General features: G+C 38.4%; 1 protein-coding gene across 1 annotated transcript in view; it reads left to right on the forward strand.

Annotated features, from left to right (window-relative positions):
* The window catches only part of C7H1orf87 (chromosome 7 C1orf87 homolog), an 89,680-nt gene that overhangs the window by 30,256 nt on the left and 38,029 nt on the right, over positions 1-21,395 (forward strand). The window contains 6 exon segments of the mRNA XM_074079599.1: positions 886-1,025; positions 2,844-3,107; positions 5,205-5,261; positions 7,525-7,583; positions 8,410-8,596; positions 14,348-14,353. Coding sequence (XP_073935700.1) covers positions 886-1,025; positions 2,844-3,107; positions 5,205-5,261; positions 7,525-7,583; positions 8,410-8,596; positions 14,348-14,353 — 713 coding nt within the window.

The following is a 21,395-nucleotide window of genomic DNA, read 5'->3' on the forward strand; positions in this document are numbered from 1 at the left end:
GGAAGTACCAAGTTCACTTAGAGGCAGAGGAAGGTGGAGGGAAAGCACAGACCACAACTTTTTGCAAGGTTTCTGTAAGACAGGCAAAGCAGTGCAAGGTAAACAGCTTAGCACTGGCTAGTTTGAATAATTCCATCAGATTCTGAGACATAAAGGCTGTTCCTAGTTGTCTGGAACCTAGTCCTGGATGGTTTAAGGCAAGGGAAATATTTGTTTGGTGCATGAAAATTCCATGAAGGAAATGGCTAGGGGTTTGAGCTCAGGATTAACCAGTTTATGTATGAAAGGCATGTTTGGGAGGGAATTAGCTAGCCCTGGGAAAAGCAGCTAGCAAGGCCTTCCAACCTAAGATATGAAACCATCATTAAATAAAGAAAAATTTAAAAAATGATTATTACATTACTATTCTCCTTGACCTTAGTTCCATTATTATTCTAACCACTAATAACATTTTTCTTGGGGTGTAACATTTTTAATCTCCTTCATTCTTGACAAAGCTCAAAACTGAGTTTACTGCCTTTCCTCAGCCTGCTAATTTAAAACAGCCTAGGAATATTCTTATCTCTAATAAGAACCTCACATTTGCCTACAAACACCTTATGTTCTACCTAGTTTTTGTCTTACAGGTACCTTTCTTGCATAGATGACAGTATATAATTATTAACACGTTTAGGAAACATGTTAGTCACATAATGCTGAAATTGGTGTGAGACAAACGTTCGTCATTGGGGATTTAACAACTCACTGACTACATGGGCTGAAATTCATTTAGAACTGGGAGTGTGTTGAAAGAATTGATTGGCTCACTCATAATCTCCTCTTTCTCTTTTCTCCTCCCTCTTGCCTCCTTTGATCTTTGCTTCCATTTGTCTTTGTTTCTTTAAGAGTCTCAGTCAGGCAAATGCCCATTGCTGCTCTGTACCAACTGGAGACTAGTCCCTGTCCTATATTCATGGCCTCCCCAGGAGAAAGCCTAGAGACTGGTCCTTGGAACAGATGGCAAGCAGTGGCTCTAACCAACCTGAGTTGTGTATACTGAGCAGTTGAGATGGTTTCTATTGTGGATGAATGAGCATTATTTGTTGAATGTACATTTTTATGTGGAGCAGATAAGACAGTCTAAAGAAGGACTGGTGGACTCCAGACTCCATTTGTACAGAGAGCTTTACAGGAAGTTTTGAAGCCAAAGTTAGATCCAAAGCCCAAATTCCTGGCCTTCCACACTTCAAGTCCTGCCACTCGTCTCTATATGCCAAATAAAGAGACATGGTGAAAGGTAGACAAAGGAGATTTATTACAAGGCTCTGGACATACATGGGAAGAGGCAGAGAAAGCATCCAGATCATCTTCAATCACCTTCAGAATACAGACATGAGCTTTAGCCTTAAATAAACAAAGAAGTTTCCGCAGTTTTCAGAGAAGGTTCCAAAGAAGTTGTTAACCCTATAATCATTTGAGGGGACCAATGGTTCCCATGAGATGATTACTTCTGCTCCAGAGTGCAGCGTTATCATTATAGGCAATTGTGCTTATCTGGAGAGGTGTTCTGTCCTACAAGGCTCTGCTGTTCTTTAGGGATAGTGTCAGTCCCTTGTCATAAAGATGTCCTTCCTTGATTCCATGGTAACTGCAGGAGAGAGTGACTCAGAGCATAAGACAACTGGTACAAAATGGAGATGGGGATGACAAGCTTTTCTCCTGCTTTTAGTTAATTTATGGGCCCAAGTAAGGAATCAGTGCTTTTCAGCAAAAGTAGTATTATAAGTTCCTCTTACATTTTCTCTAGGCAAATCCTATAGATCTCACCTGAAGTCTTCATCTTCCTTACACCTGCCTTCTTTCCATAGTTTCTCAGAAGGGCCACTGTGCTTCCAGTTAACTCAGTCAGGACCTGGACTTTGTCTTTTCTCCATACCTGTAGTGTAAGAAGTACTTAAACTGCTTTTGCTGAAAAGTACTGACCCCTTAGTTGGGCCCACAAACTGACTAGAGGCAGGAGAAAAACATGGCATCTCTCCTTCATTTTGTACCTGTCTTTGCTCTGGGCTATTCTCTCTACAGTCACTTTGCAGTCACCTTGGAGTTCAGGAAGGACAGAGCTGATGGCATCTTCTTGACAGAGGATTGAGACTACCCCTGACGGTGGAGCCTCCACATGATAGACCACCTGCTAGGTTCAATGACTCCAACCACAACTTCTCTGAAACCCCTCTGAGATAATGACCAACCAGACCACACCTGTGACTGGGACTGTTCAACTATGCATACCTCTCGGGCCCTGACCCCAGTTCTTTGTCTATTTAAACCTATAGCTCATATCTATACTCTGAAGATGGCTGAAAATGGACTGAGTGCTTATTTTGCCTCTTCCCAGTCATGTCTCAGGCTGTGCAATAAATTTCCTATCTCTGCCTTCACCATGCCTCTTCATTTGGCATATATGGGAAAGTGGCTAGACCTGGCATAAGGAAGCCCAGGAGTTTGGGCCTGGGATCCAAAATTCTGGTTTCACCAGTTCTAAACTTCCCCATCCAGTAAGTCTCTAAAATTTGTTGTTCTAAATACTTATAGAATCAGAACTGTTATTGTGTAAAAACCAGATGGTAGACATTAAAGTTACTGTGTGTGTGTGTCCTCTGAAAAGATGTGGTTTCTTTCTTCTCCTGAGACATGGTAAACTATTGAAACCACCCAGAAACGATGGTTGCTTTTAGGTGTTATTACTCTGTCCTGATCTAGGCCAGGCCTGCATGTGCTACCCAATGGCTTCTGCTTCCTTGCTTAGACCATTAGCCATTTTATTTCAGAACCTTGTTCGTTTTCTTTCCTCTGTTGTTGTGTTTGGATATGATCCAGAGGCCAAATGGAATGACCAGAGAAGATTCTTTTCTTCTTTCCCTGATCAGAAGAGAACTCAAGTTATACCCTTTGAGCGCCAGCTTGTTAGACAAGCTTCAAAAAGAAATGAAGACCCTAGATACCCTCCCTTCAGGGTTTCTCCTCCAATCTCAGCTGAGTTTCCTCTTCCTGAGACACCAAGTCCCTCTGCAGTTACTGACAGTCAAGCTCCTTTGCCAGCAGTTTTCTAAGAGGGGCTCTCCTGAAATGATATGGTCCTCTTGGAAATTTAAGTGTGGGTTCCTTCTGTATCTCCTACTTTTACCCACCATAGTAATAGAATGAAAAAGTTAATTGCTTTCTTGAGTATGACCTTTACTTATATTCATATGTGGAATTTCTAGTCAGAATAGACTGAGATAGAAAACACAGTTCGGGCTCTCAGCTCCACTAATTGTGTGTGTGTGTGTGTGTGTGTGTGTGTGTGTGTGTGTGTGTGTTAATGGAGTTTGAACTTGGGGCCTCATGCTTGCTAGGCAGGCACTCTACCCCTAGCCAGCCTGGACTGTGATCCTCCTACTTACATGTCCTTCATAGCTGGAATCACAAGTGTATGCCATCATGACAGCTTTTTTGTTGAGATGGAGTCTTACTAACTTTTTGCCCTAGGTTGGCCTCAAATGGTGATCTCCCTAATCTCCACCTCCTGAGTAGCTGGGATTACAAGCACAAGCGACCATGCCCACCTTCTGTTAAATTTCCTTTTAAAGAGCTTTCCTATCTCAACTTCTTTCATTGTCTGCTTTTAACACTGTGAGGGTAGATAGAGATTCAAGATGATGGGCTGACTTGAGTCTACTCATGAGCTGACTTGGTCTGCAGGCTCCAAGGTAAGAGTGGAAATCATGACCAAGATCTATTACATGTTGTTTCTTAAAGGTGGAAAGTATCTTTGAAATATAACTTACTGCCACTGTTTTACTGTTTGGGAAACTGAGATCTGGTAGCTTTCAAGGAACTGGCTTGGCACCCAAGGAATTAATGACAGACCTGGGACTTGATATACAAGTTCTCCAATGACAAGGTTGGGGTCCTTTGGATACTGTATGTATTTGGGCACTGAGCCAAAATTCATACTGGTTGCTAAATATTGTGTGGTCCAAGTACAATGAAATTTGCAGAGTCACAGGAAAATATCCTAAAATAGGAAAAAGTAGTAGCAATAAGCAAATCAAGAGTATGTATTGGTAACAATACAACAGACAGAGCAGTCCTCAAAAAAGAAGACCTGGGCTCTAATCTAGTTCTATCATCATTAACTCTAACATGGAGCTCACTCAATGATTTTATCTGGAAAACCAGGTCACCAACCTCACAAGTTTCATCTCAGGATTTAGTGATATCAAAAATGTGAACTACTGCCTCATGTCTAGCATTTAGTAGGTATTCAAATAAATGTTAATTCTCTCTCCTCCAACCAGCCATAATAGAATATGTTGTATGTTTATGAAAAGTACTTAGCAATATAATGTTAACATATTATACAACCTACATGAATCTTTAGTTCATTCTAACTTTCTGGCCTGAGACCTAGTTTATATCAGAGATCTTACCTAACTTCCCTCTGTCACTGCCCTGGAGTTGTCTGCCCACCAGATCTCCTGGAATGCCTCCAACCCAGAAATGGAAATGAATGACATTTCTTCAGTCCATTCCTATGTAGAAATGCAATCTTGAGTTATTTTTCACCTAGCCAAATAAATTCTTGTCTCTAGAAAAGCTGAATACATCTAAATATAAGAATATATTATATATAATCAATGTATAGATGTGAGAAGGGCAGAGAGAAAAAGAGAGGCTAGAGGTTAGGTTATGCTATATATCAGATAACCCCAAATTCTCAGTAAACAATTAAAACAATAAAAGTTAATTTAAAAATTTACATTACATTTCCATTATGTCAGTCACAGGCCCATCTCAGCACTATAATCTTAGCTGCAGGATACAGGCTGATGAACACTTTTAGATATCATGGCAGAGGGAAAAAGAAATCTCTGAAGGGTTTCCTGTCAACAGTTTAATCCTCAACCCAAAGTGGCATAGTCACTTCTGTTCATAGCTGATTGGTCAGAACTGGTCATTTGGCCCTAACCCAACTACCAGGCAACCAGGAAGTACAACTTTACCTTTGACCTAGAAGAAATAATAATAAAGAAATTATTAACACTACTAATAATTGTGATTCTATATTTTGAAGTTATTTTTAAAACTTAATGATCAAAATTTTCCAAATATTTCAATTCAGCAGGCTTCTTTCCCTTTGATGCAAATTAAATGAGGATGTTCTATTTTGTATTTAATTTTCAGGTGAATTATGGAAAGCTACTCTGTTTTTTAAAAGGTGCAGCTTCAGATGACTTATAGCAAACCAAAATAGTTGTGTATAGCAACATGATTAAAACTCGAGTCATGGTAATCACAACCACTGATATTTTTTCTCCCCGTATGTAGTCATATTGTTCTTACATGTCTTTGTCAGTTCAGGCTGCTATAATAAATTACCACAGACTGGATTGCTTATAAATAATAGATGTTTATTTCTCATAGCATTAGAGGCTGAAAGTTCAATAATAGGATGCTAGTGTGGTCTGACTGTGGTGAGGTCCCTCTTCTAGGTTGCAGATGCCAGCCCCTCCAGGTATCCTTGCATGATGGCAAAACAGTGAGAGTACTTTCTGGAATCTCCTGATAAGGGCACTAATTCTGTTCATGAGGGCTCTACCATCATTACCTAATCACATCCCCAAAGCCTCACGTCCTAGTACCATCACATTGGGATTAGGGTTTCAACATTTGAACTTTGTAGGGACATAACAATTTAGTCTGTTGCACTAGACTTCCAGAGTTTGCAGGATCTTGATGGCCTTCACTCTAACATCTTACCCAATGCAGAACACTTTGCTCATCACCAACACTTGGCATATGCATTTCTTTCTCTCTCATTCTCTTATAAGCAAACAGCATAGAAACTTATTTATAGCAATTGCATATGTTTCTTAACACCAAGCATGTGTCTTTTTATGAAATTATTGTGTGAAAATGAAAAACCTCATTATAAAATGAGAAATGATTTTGTATGGGTGCAGAACTTATCTATAAAGTGTGATTCCAGAAATAGATGCAGTCAGTGATACCCTGGATTATAGGCACTAGCAAAAAGTTTGAGATACAGAAGTCAATAACCCCTTTACATAATCTCAAGGGGAAAATGACTGAAAATAAAAGTAGAATGTGAGTAAATATCATTACAGATGAAACACAATGAAGTATGATATTCTTCACATTCACCAAGGACAGTGACAAAGTGCAAGTAGCTAGGGGCATAGGCTCCATTGACAGAAAACTGAGTTCAACTTCTGTCTCTGCCACTGAGTAGTTGTGAGACCTTGTCATTCACTTTGTGATTCCATTTTCTAACCATAAAATAGAGATATAAGTAGACTTCACGTCATTGATTTGTAAGTCACCGAGTTAATAAATGCAAAGCTATTAAAAACAAGGCCTGGTACATAGTAAATGCTATAGAAGTGTTTTTATTATTTTTGAACTATCCTTCCAGAATACCTCTTTTTAGTTATAAAGAATATGACAAAGGCTCATAACACTGTAGTTAATTGCTTCACTCTAGGACACTGATAAGAGTTTCTTAAACAAATACCCCCTAACTAGGTGTTAGACTTGACTCGTGTTTATAGGTTGCCCCTTTTGACTGTGATCCTTCATTTGACAGAGATTCATTGAATAGCAACTGATTGCCAGGTCCACTTTAATTGGCAGAGTAAATTCCAAGGTTGGCAAGACCTATTCTCTCACTTGAGGGCTCATAATCCAGAGAAAATGATACTGCTCTAGACAATCCAGTCAAATATACCTCAGGGAGCAACTGTCTTGCTGGGCACCATATGCCCCAGAAAATTTTAATAATCTGCAACAACACTTCATTTAAGACAAATCATAAAAATATGACCATTAGAAGTGATGGACCATGCAGTAGATCATATGATCATTCATTGTACAGATCTTATAAATCCTAGACAGGAATCCTGACCCTTAAACTAGAGCACATCTCATTATTAGATGGTCCCATTGTCCTTCCTCTTCATAAATATTAAGCTTATTTGGCATTTGAGGTTAGGGATAGTGTCTGTTATGGCCAACTTTGTATCTATCTTATTCTTATTTTAGTTCCTGGCATATAAAAGATGATCAATACATATTTTTAAAATACGGTTGGTATCTCGAGTTATTTAAAGAATTTACATCACCTGACTTTTAGGGAAACCTGGATATCTGCCATATTAAAAAAAAAACAGGAAAAGAAAAGCATAAACTGATCATTTTGAGCACATCCGAGAAGGTGCTGCTTTATATAAACCAGACAGTGTGTTTGTAGAAATGCAGGACTGATGGGCTACAGTGAAGCCAGGTTCTTTGTTAATGTGCCACTGAGAAAAATGTCCTCCCCATGCTCTGTCAGAAGAGCCTCTAGTGGGGTTGTTCTGTGATGAGGCAGTAACAGCTTTCATCTCCTAAAACAGACCAGATGCAATATACTCCTGCAACAGGCTTGCCACAAAACCCCACCAGCTGTAGTAAATGAGTTCCATATAACACCTGCCCACTCAGTACTCAGTGTACTGAACCAGGACCAAAACCTGATGAATTCCTACCAACCCCAGGAACTGGTATTGCAAGAAAAGATGGAGGAAAACTTCTGATTCAAATATGGAACAGAGATATCTGATTGGCAGCGTTTGGGTCATGTGTCTTGACATCAAAGAAAGACTAGTAATGCGAATAGCCACACCTCTCTGCTAGTGTGGAACAATCTCAGGAGCTGGGGAACTACCTGAACAAAGGAAGGAGATGCCAAAGCTGCTGATCAAAGCAAAGACATGTGTCCACTATTTTTCTCTGAACTAAATTTTTGGAAAATATTATATATTATTAAGTAGTTGAGAATACAATAATTTGGAGCCAAAGCTCCTGTTAGAGCCACAGAGGAAAAAAAAGATGCAAAGTGATTTTTAGAAAAAGTTATATACATTAGAACTAATCAATTCCAGGTATTGCACAAGATCTCCCAGAAACAGTTATAGGTATCTGGCAGGATCTGCTTGGCTTGGCTTGGCTTTGCTTGGCTTGGCTTGTGGCAAGAAATAGTTTGGAAATTTGATTTGCTATAAATAATTAGCTGATCTTAAGAATAGCAAGATTAATTAGGTAAAATAAACTGCTACAATCACTTTTTTTTTTCCGCCGAGAAAAAAGAGCAAAAAAGATAGATTGAATATTTTAGTCTATGTTGTGGTCAAGTTGGCTAGAGCCTCCTGAGAAGAGACCGTAGGGCTCACTCCAGTGGAAGAGATCTGACTTCATCTATGAGATTTCCACATTCAGAGCCATGAGCATGTTGCCAAGATTTTGAAAGCCTTAGTAAGTGTGTCCTTGGGGTCCCCAGTGGGCTGTGCAGTTGAGAGACACAGCAAGGAAACATGCAGCTGCTGTGAGTGGATTACCTTCTCACAACCTTTTCCTGCCCCTCAATCAGTGCCCAGCAATCTGAAGCAAATAAGAGCCTGCTGGAGAGTTGGAAGATGGCACTGAGGACAGCTATTGGCAGACTCAACAGAGAGAACCTCAACCTGAGTTTTCGAAAAGAAGATCGTTCATTCTCTGGCTGCCTCCCTTACCCAAGGTAACAAAAATTAGATTTCAGATGTTCCGCTTCAAAGGTTCCTTCAGAACACTGAGTGTATAAATAATTAGGCGTACATAATTCTGATCTGTGTTCTGCCTGCGGATTACATTATAAAATTCTTTGTTTTCTATGCTTAAGAGAAAAACAAAATAGAAAAAGGATTATGAAATGTGCAGAATTAGTCCAGGAATTGCTTATATTGGGCTGTGTCTTAATGTTAATAATAGAAAACATGACAATATCCAAATAATATTTCAAAATGGATAGAAAGTATTTTTCAAGGCCAAATTCATTTCTCATATCCTCTCCCAACTTCCAATGAGACCAGCATGTGGTGTCTCAGTCCTCACAAACATCATATTTTAGGGACTGATGTAATTTATTCCTGATAGAAGATAGCATGCTGATTGGGAGTATTAATTAACAGTGCAGATGTGTTTCATGGACGAGGATCCAGAACCATATTAATTCATGGATCTTCTGTAGCCAAACAAACCCCAGTCATGAGGAGAAATAATAATTCCCACTGTTACTATAACTGCATTGATAATTACCTCAACACATCGCACTGTTGAGTTGTTACCATGTGTCAAGCATTGTGTTCAATGCTTTACTTACATGATCCCATTTAATACTGACAAAGTTAATTCCTTACATAATACCACGGAATCTAGTCGGGTATTGTTCTACTGATTTATAAATGAAATAAAACTGAAACTTGGAAAGGCCATTGAATCACCTAAGGGCCACTGGTAGTGAATGGCAGAGCCAGGATTTGATGAACAGAAGACTTCTGGAAAATGAGAGCCAGAATTGGAACTCCATTAAGTAGAAGATATCTAGAAGTTTCCATGATTCCAAAACAAAAGATTTAGATGTTACAGGATTAGAAATGGTTGGAAATTACAGGAGGAAAAAGTCCTATAAGAGGATATAGATCATTCTTTTCATCTAAGTATACAGGGATTAAAATTAAAGAGTCAGAGAGTTTTTGTAAATGGTGATGTCAACTAAAGAAGCAACATGTTATAACACGCTATAGGTGGGCTCTTAATCTGGGACACAACACTCTTTTCAAAGTCCTCATTTATGGTGCAAAACAAAACTTATGCTAGTGTGTGCACATTTGTGTGTGTGCACATGTAAGCATGTTCCAGTAGACAGAGATGGAGTATGCAGGGAAATCTATACATCATAAATGGCCTTCACGATGTTCATGAGAAGATGTTTGTTTAAAATATACTAAGAAACAGAAATTCTCTGTTGGATTAGAAACCACATAGTATCATTCATGAGGCCTGAATGTTCTCAAACAATACTCAGGGAACAGAACATAAACAACTCAAACATTAAAATGCATTTACTTAATCTCTTTGAATCTCAGACTTTTATCTGGAAAAACTGGATTCCAAATAGATAGCTCCTTTGTCTATTGTGATGATTAAACAAGATAAATATATGGAGGTACCTAGCATACTACCTGATGTACAAGGCCCTAAATAAATATTAGTTTCCTTTCCTTCATACATATATGGACATATGGAACACGAGCTATCAGGCAAAACATTGAGGGTACATCTCCTACGGTTGTCCCTGAAAACCTCTTCATGGTTCAGATCCAAGAAAATGAGGCACATTTTCCTTGAAGCTGGTCTGTCTTTTGTAAGCCATCTGGTGTCTCTCATGACATCTGGAACTCAATCAAAGTATAATACAGCCTGGGTTTCCCCAGAATGTAAGGCAAATTGAGGCCCAACAGACATTGGATACAGGAAGCAGCAACAATCATGCTTGACCTTCCTTGTTCCTGGACACAGGACTTTAGAACGGAATGAGAAAAGCCACATCTTAACTAGAGGTGTTTTTCTTTTGGACCAGCAGTTCTTAACTTCCTTATAGTACAGGAGACAGAATCATGGACTTTTCTTGAGTATCCCATAAAAGCTATATACTCTCTCCCCAGTAAAATAAACAAACAAACAAAAAGCACAGCCACCATTTCAAAGGGTTCAAAAACCATCTGTATCTTCCAGGATGAATAAACATCGTCTTCAAAGATAATCTACAGGTCTTGTCACTCAAATTGTTGGAATATTTTTTCTATTTTCATACATATATGAAATATATATATATATATATATATACAATGTAACTGATTATATTCAACCCCACTCTCCCCCTCCTTCCTCCCACTAGTTTTCCTACTCCCATTCTTCCCCCTAAATAGCCCTCCCTTTACAATCATGTCATATTGTTATTTTAGGTTTAGATTCTACATATGAGTTTTTCTTTCTGATATTTGTCTTTCTGAGCTTGACTTTTATCACCTAGCATGATAATATCCAGTTAAATTGAGAGAAGTTTGACCATTCATAAAGAACAGTATTGTAAGTTCAAGGCCAGTCTGGGCTACATAGTGAGATAGTGATACCCTGTCAAGAAGAAGGAGGAGAGGAAGAGGGGAAAGGAGAAAGGAAAAGGAAAGAAAAAAGAACAGGGAACTGTATACAAACAAATCCAGTATCTGTTATCATTGGACTCATCCTGTCACTCTTGCACATCTTTGATACAAGGAAGGTGTTGGCAGGATGGCCAAGGCAAAGTAGATCCACATACATTGATTTACTGTCTTGCTCATTACCCAGGTTAGGTGCAGATTCAATAGGGCTGTAGAACCTAAGTTCCTAAGAATGTAACCTCAGTTTAATCTTTTTACTCATATTTCATATTCTCCACCTTTTGAATTCATCCTTGTCTACCTGGTGAAGCAGGACTGTCAGGCCTTCTTCTACAGCTTGTCAGGCTTTTCATATTTAATTGTTTCTATATCTGATCATTCTGCCCTTAAACAGTGAAATATTTTGCTAATTTTCAGTGATTTTTCTTCCTCCAATGCAATCAATGGCCATGTTTCTGATCAACAGGGTATATATATATATATATATATATATATTAGATTTTATATATATATATATATAAAATCTATTCTTGAGTTTGAAATGCTAGTCACTTGGTATGTTCTAGGTACTGTGATAGGCACATATAGGGCAACAAGTTTTATTGTTTCACTTCCCGTGTTCTTCAGGAGCTCAGGAGAAAATCAACATAGTGTCACCATTATGTGATCAAGGTAGTAATAGCAGTGACTTTGAACACAGAGAAAGAATACAATGTAGCCTAACCTGAAAGCTCTCCAGGGGAGATTGTACAAGTACTATATCTTAGAGGACAAGTAAGTTTAGCAAAGAATGAGGACAATGTTGATGGGGGCAGCAGAAATGATGGGAAAGATTCTCTAGGTAAAGGAAACAGTGTGAATTAGCAGAGGCATACGGAAAGAATGGAGTTCAGGAAATCTCTGTAAGGCCCTGCTCAAGTTCACTTTAGAATGGAAAGTAGGATCTGGTTTATGAGGGGCTTCTAAGCAGTATGAGTTTTATCCTGAAAGTCCAAAGCAATCATTGAATCATGTTAAACAAGTGAATGACATAATTGTATTTGAATCTTTAAAAAGGAACAATCCAATACAATTTGGAGAATTGACTAAATGCAGGCAAACTGGAGGCAGAGACTCTTTTATTTATTTATTTATTTTTATTTTAGATAATTGGGTTTTTAAAATCATTTTTACATTTACTTACATGTTTATACATTGTCTGTGCCACCTCTCCCCACTCCTTCAATCCCCTGCTTCCAGGCAGAACTTGTGCCTCCCTCTTCTCCGATTTTGTTGACGAGAAAACATAAGAGACAATAAGAAAGACATATCATTTTTGCTAGTTTGGAATGAAGATAGCTATGCATAGAAATTCCTAGAGTTGCTACAATGCACTTGTGTATTGCAACTCACATTGACTCATTTCTACCAGATCTCTTCACTACTTCCTGGTCCCCTTCCCATGTGGTCTCTGAAAATTTTATATTACTTTATTCACTCCTCAACAGGGAGCACATCAACCACATTCAAGTTTTAGGCTTCCTTTCCCTATTTCTCCCATGCATGTTCTCCCTTTAGTGTGTGACCCATGTCCAGTAATATTACTGCATTTGTTTTAGGTCTATAATCCGCATATGAGGGAGAACATGTGATTTTTGTCCTGAGCCTGGCTAACTTCGCTTAAGATAATGTTCTCTAGTTACATCCATTTACTTGCAAATGACAAAATTTCATTCTTCTTTGTGGCTGAGTAAAATTCCATTGTATATAAATACCACATTTTCTTGATCCATTCATCAATTGTGGGGCATCTTGGCTATTCCCATAGCTTGGCTATTGTAAATACTGCTGCAATAAACATGGGCATGCAGGTGCTTTTGTAATAACTTGAGTCTCATTCCTTCAGGCATATCCTTATGAGTGGTATTTCTGGATCATATGGCAGATTTATGTTTAGTATTTTAAGGAGCCTCCATATTGTTTCCAAAGTGGTTATACTAGCTTATGTTCCTACCACCAGTATGTGGGTTCCTTTTTCCCCACATCCTCACCAATGTTCACTATTGGTGGTGTTCTTAATGCTAACTATAATAGGAGTGAGGTGGAATCTTAGTGTGGTTTTGATTTGCATTTCCTTTATGGCCAGGGATGGTCAGAATTTCTTCATGTGTTTTTTTAGCCATTTGGACTTCTTCCTCTGAAAAGTTCTGTTTAGTTCAGTTGCCCACTTCTTTATTAGTTCATTAATTTTGGGAGAGCTTATTTTTTGAGCTCCCTATATATTCTGGTTATCAGTCCTTTGATGTATAGCTAACAAATATTTTCTCCCACTCTGTGGGTGGTCTCTTCAGTTTAGAGACCATTTCTTTTGTTGTGCAGAAGCTTTTTAATTTCATTTAGTCCTATTTGGCCATACTTTCTCTTAGTTGCTGGACTGCTGGAGTTCTACTGAGGAAGTCTTTGCCTATACATATTGTTTCCAGGGTATTCCCTGCTCTTTCATGTGCTAACTGCAAGGTTTTGGTCTGATATTAAGGTCTTTAATCCACTTTGAGTTGATACTAGTATAGGGTGACAGGCATGGATCTAGTTTTCAGTTTTCTGCAGGCAGATAGACACTTTTCCCAGCACCATTTGTTGAAGAGGCTGTCTATTCTCCATCGTATGTTTTTGGCACCTTTGTCAAAAATAAGGTGGGTTTAGCTGTGTGGGTTCATATCTGGGTCCTCTATTCTGTTCCACTGGTCTTCATATCTGTTTTTGTGGCAGTACCATGCTGTTTTTATTGCTATGGCTCTAGAATAGTTTGAAGTCAGGTATGGTGATACCTCCAGCATTACTCTTTTTGCTGAGTATTGCCTTGGCTATCCGCAGTCTCTTGTGTTTCCAAATGAACTTTAGGGTAGATTTTTCAATCTCTGTGATGAATGTCATTGGAATTTTAATGGGTATTGCTTTGAACATGTAGATTGCTTTTGATAGTATAGCCATTTTTACTATGTTGATTCTACCAATCCATGAGCATGGGAGATCTTTCCATCTTCTGTAGTCTTCCTCGATCTCTTTCTTCAGTAGTTTGTAGTTCTCTTTGAAGAGGTCATTTCTGTACTTCATTAAGTTTACTCCTAGGTATTTTTTGAGGCTATTATAAATGGAATTGTTTTCCTGTATTCTTTCTCAATTTGTTCATTGTTGGTATATAGAAAGGCTACTGACTTTTGTAAGTTGATTTTGTGTCCTGCTACATTGCTGAAGCTGTTTGTGGTGTCTAGAAGTTTTGGGGAGAAGTTTTGTGGGTCTTTGAGGTATAGGATCATGTCATATGCAAATAGGGATATTTTGACTATTTCTTTACCTATTTGTATTCCTTTTCTTTCTTCTTCTTGACTTATTGCTCTGGCATGGAATTCCAGGAGTATGTTGAGTAGGAGTGGGGATAGTGGGCACCCTTGTCTCATTCCTGAGTTTATGGGGAATGGTTTCAGTTTTTCCCCATTAAGTATGATGTTGGCTATAGGTTTGTCATACACAGCCTTTAAATGTTGAGGTACATTCCTTCTATACCTAGTTTTCTTAGAGCTTTTATCATGAAGTGGCATTGAATCTTATAAAAGGCTTTTCCTGCATCTATCAAGATGATCATGTGGTTTTTGTCTTTGCTTCTATTAATGTGCTGTATTCCACTTATTGATTTGCATATGTTGAACCATCCCTGCATCCCTGGAATGAAGCCAACATGGTCATGGTGAATGATCTTTCTGATACATTGTTGGATTCAGCTTGCCATTATTTTATTGAGGATTTTTGTGTCAATGTTCATTAAGGAGACTGACTTATAGTTCTCCTTTTTGGATGTGTCATTGTCCAGTTTTGGAATGAGTGTAATACTGGCTACATAGAATGAGTTGGGCAGTGTTCCCTTCCCTTTCTATTTCATGGACAAATTTAAGAAGTGTTGGTATTAGTTCTTCTTTGAAGGTCTGGTAGAATTCAGCTGAGAATCTATTAGGTCCTGGACTTTTCTTTTTTGGGAGACTCTTTATTCTGCTTCAGTTATATTACATGATATCAATCTGTTTAGGTGGTTAGTATCATCTTGGCTCAGTTTTGGATAGTCATAAGTATCTAGAAATTTGTCCATTTCTTCAAGATTTTCCAATTTATTGAAATACAGGTTCTCAAAGTAGTCTCTGATGATTCCCTGGATTTCTGTGGTTTTTGTTGTTATCTCCCCTTTTTTGTTTCTGATTTTGGGTCTTTTCCCTCCCCATTTTAGTCAGATTTGCCAGGGGCTTGTCAATCTTGTTTATTTTTTCAAAGAACCAGCTTTTTGTTTTGTTGATTCTTTATATGGTTTTTTTGGTCTTTATTTCATTAATTTTAGCCTTATTTTTTTTTTCATTTTTCTTTTATTATTCATATGTGCATACAAGGCTTGGTTCATTTCTCCCCCCTGCCCCCACCCCCTCCCTTACCACCCACTCCACCCCCTCCCGCTCCCCCCCTCAATACCCAGCAGAAACTATTTTGCCCTTATCTCTAATTTTGTTGTAGAGTGAGTATAAGCAATAATAGGAAGGAACAAGGGGTTTTGCTGGTTGAGATAAGGATAGCTATACAGGGCATTGACTCACATTGATTTCCTGTGCGTGGGTGTTACCTTCTAGGTTAATTCTTTTTGATCTAACCTTTTCTCTAGTTCCTGGTCACCTTTTCCTATTGGCCTCAGTTGCTTTAAGGTATCTGCTTTAGTTTCTCTGCATTAAGGACAACAAATGCTAGCTAGTTTTTTAGGTGTCTTACCTATCCTCACCCCTCCCTTGTGTGCTAAAGTTTTTATCATGTGCTCATAGTCCAATCCCCTTGTTGTGTTTGCCCTTGATCTAATGTCCACATATGAGGGAGAACATACGATTTTTGGTCTTTTGAGCCAGGCTAACCTCACTCAGAATGATGTTCTCCAAGTCCATCCATTTACCAGCGAATGATAACATTTCGTTCTTCTTCATGGCTGCATAAAATTCCATTGTGTATAGATACCACATTTTCTTAATCCATTCGTCAGTGCTGGGGCATCTTGGCTGTTTCCATAACTTGGCTATTGTGAATAGTGCCGCAATAAACATGGATGTGCAGGTGCCTCTGGAGTAACAGTCTTTTGGGTATATCCCCAAGAGTGGTATTGCTGGATCAAATGGTAGATCGATGTCCAGCTTTTTAAGTAGCCTCCAAATTTTTTTCCAGAGTGGTTGTACTAGTTTACATTACCACCAACAGTGTAAGAGGGTTCCTTTTTCCCCACATCCTCACCAACACCTGTTGTTGGTGGTGTTGCTGATGATGGCTATTCTAACAGGGGTGAGGTGGAATCTTAGTGTGGTTTTAATTTGCATTTCCTTTATTGCTAGAGATGGTGAGCATTTTTTCATGTGTTTTATGGCCATTTGAATTTCTTCTTTTGAGAAAGTTCTGTTTAGTTCACATGCCCATTTCTTTATTGGTTCATTAGTTTTGGGAGAATTTAGTTTTTTAAGTTCCCTGTATATTCTGGTTATCAGTCCTTTGTCTGATGTATAATTGGCAAATATTTTCTCCCACTCTGTGGGTGTTCTCTTCAGTTTAGAGACCATTTCTTTTGATGAACAGAAGCTTTTTAGTTTTATGAGGTCCCATTTATCTATGCTATCTCTTAGTTGCTGTGCTGCTGGGGTTTCATTGAGAAAGTTCTTACCTATACCTACTAACTCCAGAGTATTTCCTATTCTTTCTTGTATCAACTTAAGAGTTTGGGGTCTGATATTAAGATCCTTGATCCATTTTGAGTTAATCTTGGTATAGGGTGATATATATGGATCTAGTTTCAGTTTTTTGCAGACTGCTAACCAGTTTTCCCAGCAGTTTTTGTTGAAGAGGCTGCTATTTCTCCATCGTATATTTTTAGCTCCTTTGTCAAAGATAAGTTGCTCATAGTTGTGTGGCTTCATATCTGGATCCTCTATTCTGTTCCACTGGTCTTCATGTCTGTTTTTGTGCCAGTACCATGCTGTTTTTATTGTTACTGCTTTGTAATATAGTTTGAAGTCAGGTATTGTGATACCTCCTGCATTGTTCTTTTGACTGAGTATTGCCTTGGCTATTCGTGGCCTCTTGTGTTTCCATATAAATTTCACAGTAGATTTTTCAATCTCTTTAATGAATGTCATTGGAATTTTGATGGGAATTGCATTAAACATGTAGATTACTTTGGGGAGTATCGACATTTTTACTATGTTGATTCTACCAATCCATGAGCATGGGAGATCTCTCCACTTTCTATAGTCTTCCTCAATCTCTTTCTTCAGAAGTGTATAGTTTTCCTTGTAGAGGTCTTTCACATCTTTTGTTAGGTTTACACCTAGGTATTTGATTTTTTTTTGAGGCTATTGTAAATGGAATTGTTTTCATACATTCTTTTTCCGTTTGCTCATTGTTAGTGTATAGAAATGCTAATGGTTTTTCTATGTTGATTTTATATCCTGCTACTTTGCTATAGCTATTGATGATGTCTAGAAGCTTCTGAGTAGAGTTTTTTGGGTCTTTAAGGTATAGGATCATGTCGTCTGCAAATAGGGATATTTTGACAGTTTCTTTACCTATTTGTATTCCTTTTATTCCTTCTTCTTGCCTAATTGCTCTGGCTAGGGATTCCAGTACTATGTTGAATAGGAGTGGAGATAGTGGGCATCCTTGTCTGGTTCCTGATTTTAGAGGGAATGGTTTCAGTTTTTCTCTGTTAAGTATAATGCTGGCTGTAGGTTTGTCATATATAGCTTTTATAATGTTGAGGAACTTTCCTTCTATTCCTAGTTTTCTTAGAGCTTTTATCATGAAATGATGTTGGATCTTATCAAAGGCTTTTTCTGCATCTATTGAGATGATCAAGTGGTTTTTGTCTTTGCTTCTGTTAATGTGGTTTATTACGTTTATTGATTTTCGTATGTTGAACCACTTTAGTCTTATTTTTATTATTTCTCTTCTTCTGCTTATTTTGGGTTTGGCTTGCTCTTGCTTTTCTAGGAGTTTGAGATGCAGCATAAGTCATTTATTTGAGATCTTCCTGTCCTTTTAATATATGCACTATGGCTATAAACTTTCCTCTTAGGACTGCCTTTGATGTGTCCATAGGTTCTGGTTGGTTGTGTTTTGATTTTCACTAGCTTCCAGGAAGCTTTTTATTTCCTCTCTTATTTCTGCTACTACCCACTGATCTTTGATCAATATGTTATTCAGCTTCCAATTACTTGTATGTTTTCTGCTGTTGTTTTTGTTGTTGAACTCTAGTTTTAGTGCATTGTGATCAAATGGAATGCAGGGGGTTATTTCGATTTTTTTATATTTGCTGAGGCTTGCTTTGTGCCCTAAGATATAATCTATTTTGGAGAAAGTTCCATGGGCTGCTGAGAAGAATGTATATTGTGTTGTTGTTAGATAAAATATTCTGTAGACATCAATTAGGTCCATTTGATTTATGGTATCATTTAGTTCTAGGGTTTCTTTGTTGGGTTTTGTTTGTATGACCTATCATCTATTAGTGATAGAGGGGTATTAAAGTCTCCCACTGCCATTGTGTTGCCGTCTATATGTGCTTTTAAGTCCTTTAGTGTATGTTTGATAAAATTGGGTGCACTGACATTGGGTATATATAGGTTGATAATTGTTATTTCTTTTTGATGTATTACACCTTTTATTAGTATGAAGTGTCCTTCTTTATCTTGTGTGACCAATGTAAGTTTGAAATCTACTTTGTCAGATGTAAGTATTGCTACTCCTACCTGTTTCAGGGGACCTTTCACCATAAGCCAGTGTTTATTGCTGTCAATAAGATGGATCTCTTGTAAACAGCAGATTGTCAGATCTTCATTTTTAATACAGTTTGCCAAATGGTGTCTTTTGGTAGGGGAGTCGAGTCCATTAACATTCAGTGTTAATATTGAAAGGTATGTGGTGATTCCTGCCATTTAGTTGCTTTTGTTGTTAAGGATTTGATTGTGTGCAGTCGAATCAATACTACTCTCTAATTGCTTGTCTTTTCTTCTCCTATGGTTTGATGCTTCCCATCCTCTTGCGAGTTTGTTTGCTTTCATCTTCTGTGTACAGAATTCCTTGTAGAATCTTCTGTAGTGGTGGCTCATATACTGTTTTAGTTTCTGTTTATCATGAAAGATTTTTATTGCTCTGTCAAGTTTGAATGATAGTTTTGCTGGGTAGAGTATTCAAGGGTTGAAATTATTTTCATTCAGTGCCTGAAATACCTCACTCCATGTCCTTCTTCTTCTTAATGTTTCCATTGAGAAATCAGCTGTTATTTTGATGGGTTTACCTTTATATGTTGTTTGATTTTTTTCTCTCTTACCCTCTTCAATATTCTTTCTCTGTTCTCCATGCTTGTCATTTTGATGATAATATGCTGTGGGAAGGTCCTATTTTGGTCAAGTCTGTTTGGTGTCCTGGATTTTTCCTGTACCTGCTGGGCAAAACTTTCTCGAGATTTGGGAAATTTTCTGTTACTATTCTATTGAATATGTTTTGTATCTTTGGTTTGTACCTCTTCTCCTTCTTCAGTGCCCATGATTTCAGGTTTGGTCTTTCTATGGAGTCACTGAGTTCTTGTATATTCCTTTCACAGCTCTTGAGTTGTTTAACTAGGATTTCTTCCATTTTTTCTTTAATTTCTATTTTATCTTTGAGCTCTGAGATTCTGTCTCTCACTTGTTCTAGTTTGCTGGAATGGCCTTCCACTGTGTTTTTTGTTTGACTACAGGGACTTTTTATTTCCAGGATATCTGTTTGATTCTTTCTTCTGAGGTTTTCCAACTCTTTGTTCAACTCTTCTTTTATAAATTGTGTTGTTCTCTTTAATTCATGTGTCTCTCTTTTTATAGTGTCCTTTGTTTCATTTTGGTGTTAGCTGAGGTCCTCTCTGAGTTCCTTTATTTGTTTCTGTGTCATCTCATGTTCTTTATTTTTGGTGTCTTGAAATTCCTGGAGTGCATTTTGTACATTCTGGTTAACCATGTCTAATATCTCCTCCATTAATTTCTCAGCAATTTCTTCCCAGATTTCTTCTTTTAGGGTTTTTTTGTGGGCATTGCTGAGTTCCTTAGTTACATTTATCATTGTTTTGTTGAGATCAGGAACTGGTATCCACTTTCTTCATTTCCCACTGAATTCTGTATTGAATTATTTTTTGAGGAGAGTGGTTTCCATCCCTTCTTCTTCTTGGTGCTCCACTTGGTGCTGTGCCACTATATTTTTGGTAGGCTAGTTGGTGGATTTGATTGCCCAATTTCTTTCCCTGATTTAATTTGTGTGTTTGCTGGCTTGGTTGTTAGCTAGGTTGATGTGCTTCATCTGACCCTGGTTTGTGGGTGTAATTTAGCAATAATAAGTTCACAGGTTCAGTGCCAGACCAGTAGTTAACATATTCTATAGAAAACCCCTTGATTGTAATATCTATAAATGGTCAGGGTTGGGGGGGTAATGGTTATTACTCTAGTTATAGATTATGGAGAATTGGTAAAGGTGGCACTAAAAAAGAGGGGGGTGGGAAAACGAGTGGGGAGGTGGGTTAAAAGTGTGGGGGCTGCTTGGTTTGTGGCCCATATGTGTGTTTGGGTGCATTTCTGTTGTTGTGGAGGGCCTTTGTGTCAGGGATTGCAGGCACTGGGGTTGTGTGCTGTTGGTAGAGTAGGCTAGTCAGCAGGTGGTGAGTGTGCAAGAGGGAGGGGTAGTGTGGTGGCAGGTTTGGGGAGAATAGGGGGAGGTGAGGATGGGAAAGAGTGAAAGAGAAGAGGCAGAAAGAGTAGTTGAGAGGGAAAACAATGGATTGTAGCACAGGAGAAGGAGGGAGAGTGAAGAGAATGGGAACAGGGATAAGAGAATTGTGATGATGGAGTCAATAATACAGGAATAAAAAAAGAAAAAGAAAGAAAGAAACAGAATTAAAAAAAAACAGGTTCAGGAACCTGGTTCAGTAGTTCAGTCTATTAATAAAAGTTCTGGAGTTATTTCTTAGGTGTCCAATCCTGGTATTGGTGTTCAAGTGGAAGCTCTGATGCGGTCTCACCAGGTGACTGGCTTGTGAGTGGTATTTGGACCTTCTGTCCACAAGGTTAGTTGGAATTCCGAGGTGAGGTAAGATTGCCAGCTCATGGAGGGTGATCAGAGCTGTTTTGAGCAGGCGGCAGCTGTGTTGTTCTTCAGCTGCAGCTCCGTTTGGTCAGCTCCTCCCCTAGCAAGGTAGGGCAATTCAGTTTTGAATGCTGCCCTCTGTGCCAGAGCTCTCTGTGATCCACCTTCTGCTCTGCTTTGGGAGGTTAG

Source organism: Castor canadensis, chromosome 7 (genome assembly GCF_047511655.1).
Source record: "Castor canadensis chromosome 7, mCasCan1.hap1v2, whole genome shotgun sequence".
Lineage (NCBI taxonomy): Eukaryota > Metazoa > Chordata > Mammalia > Rodentia > Castoridae > Castor > Castor canadensis.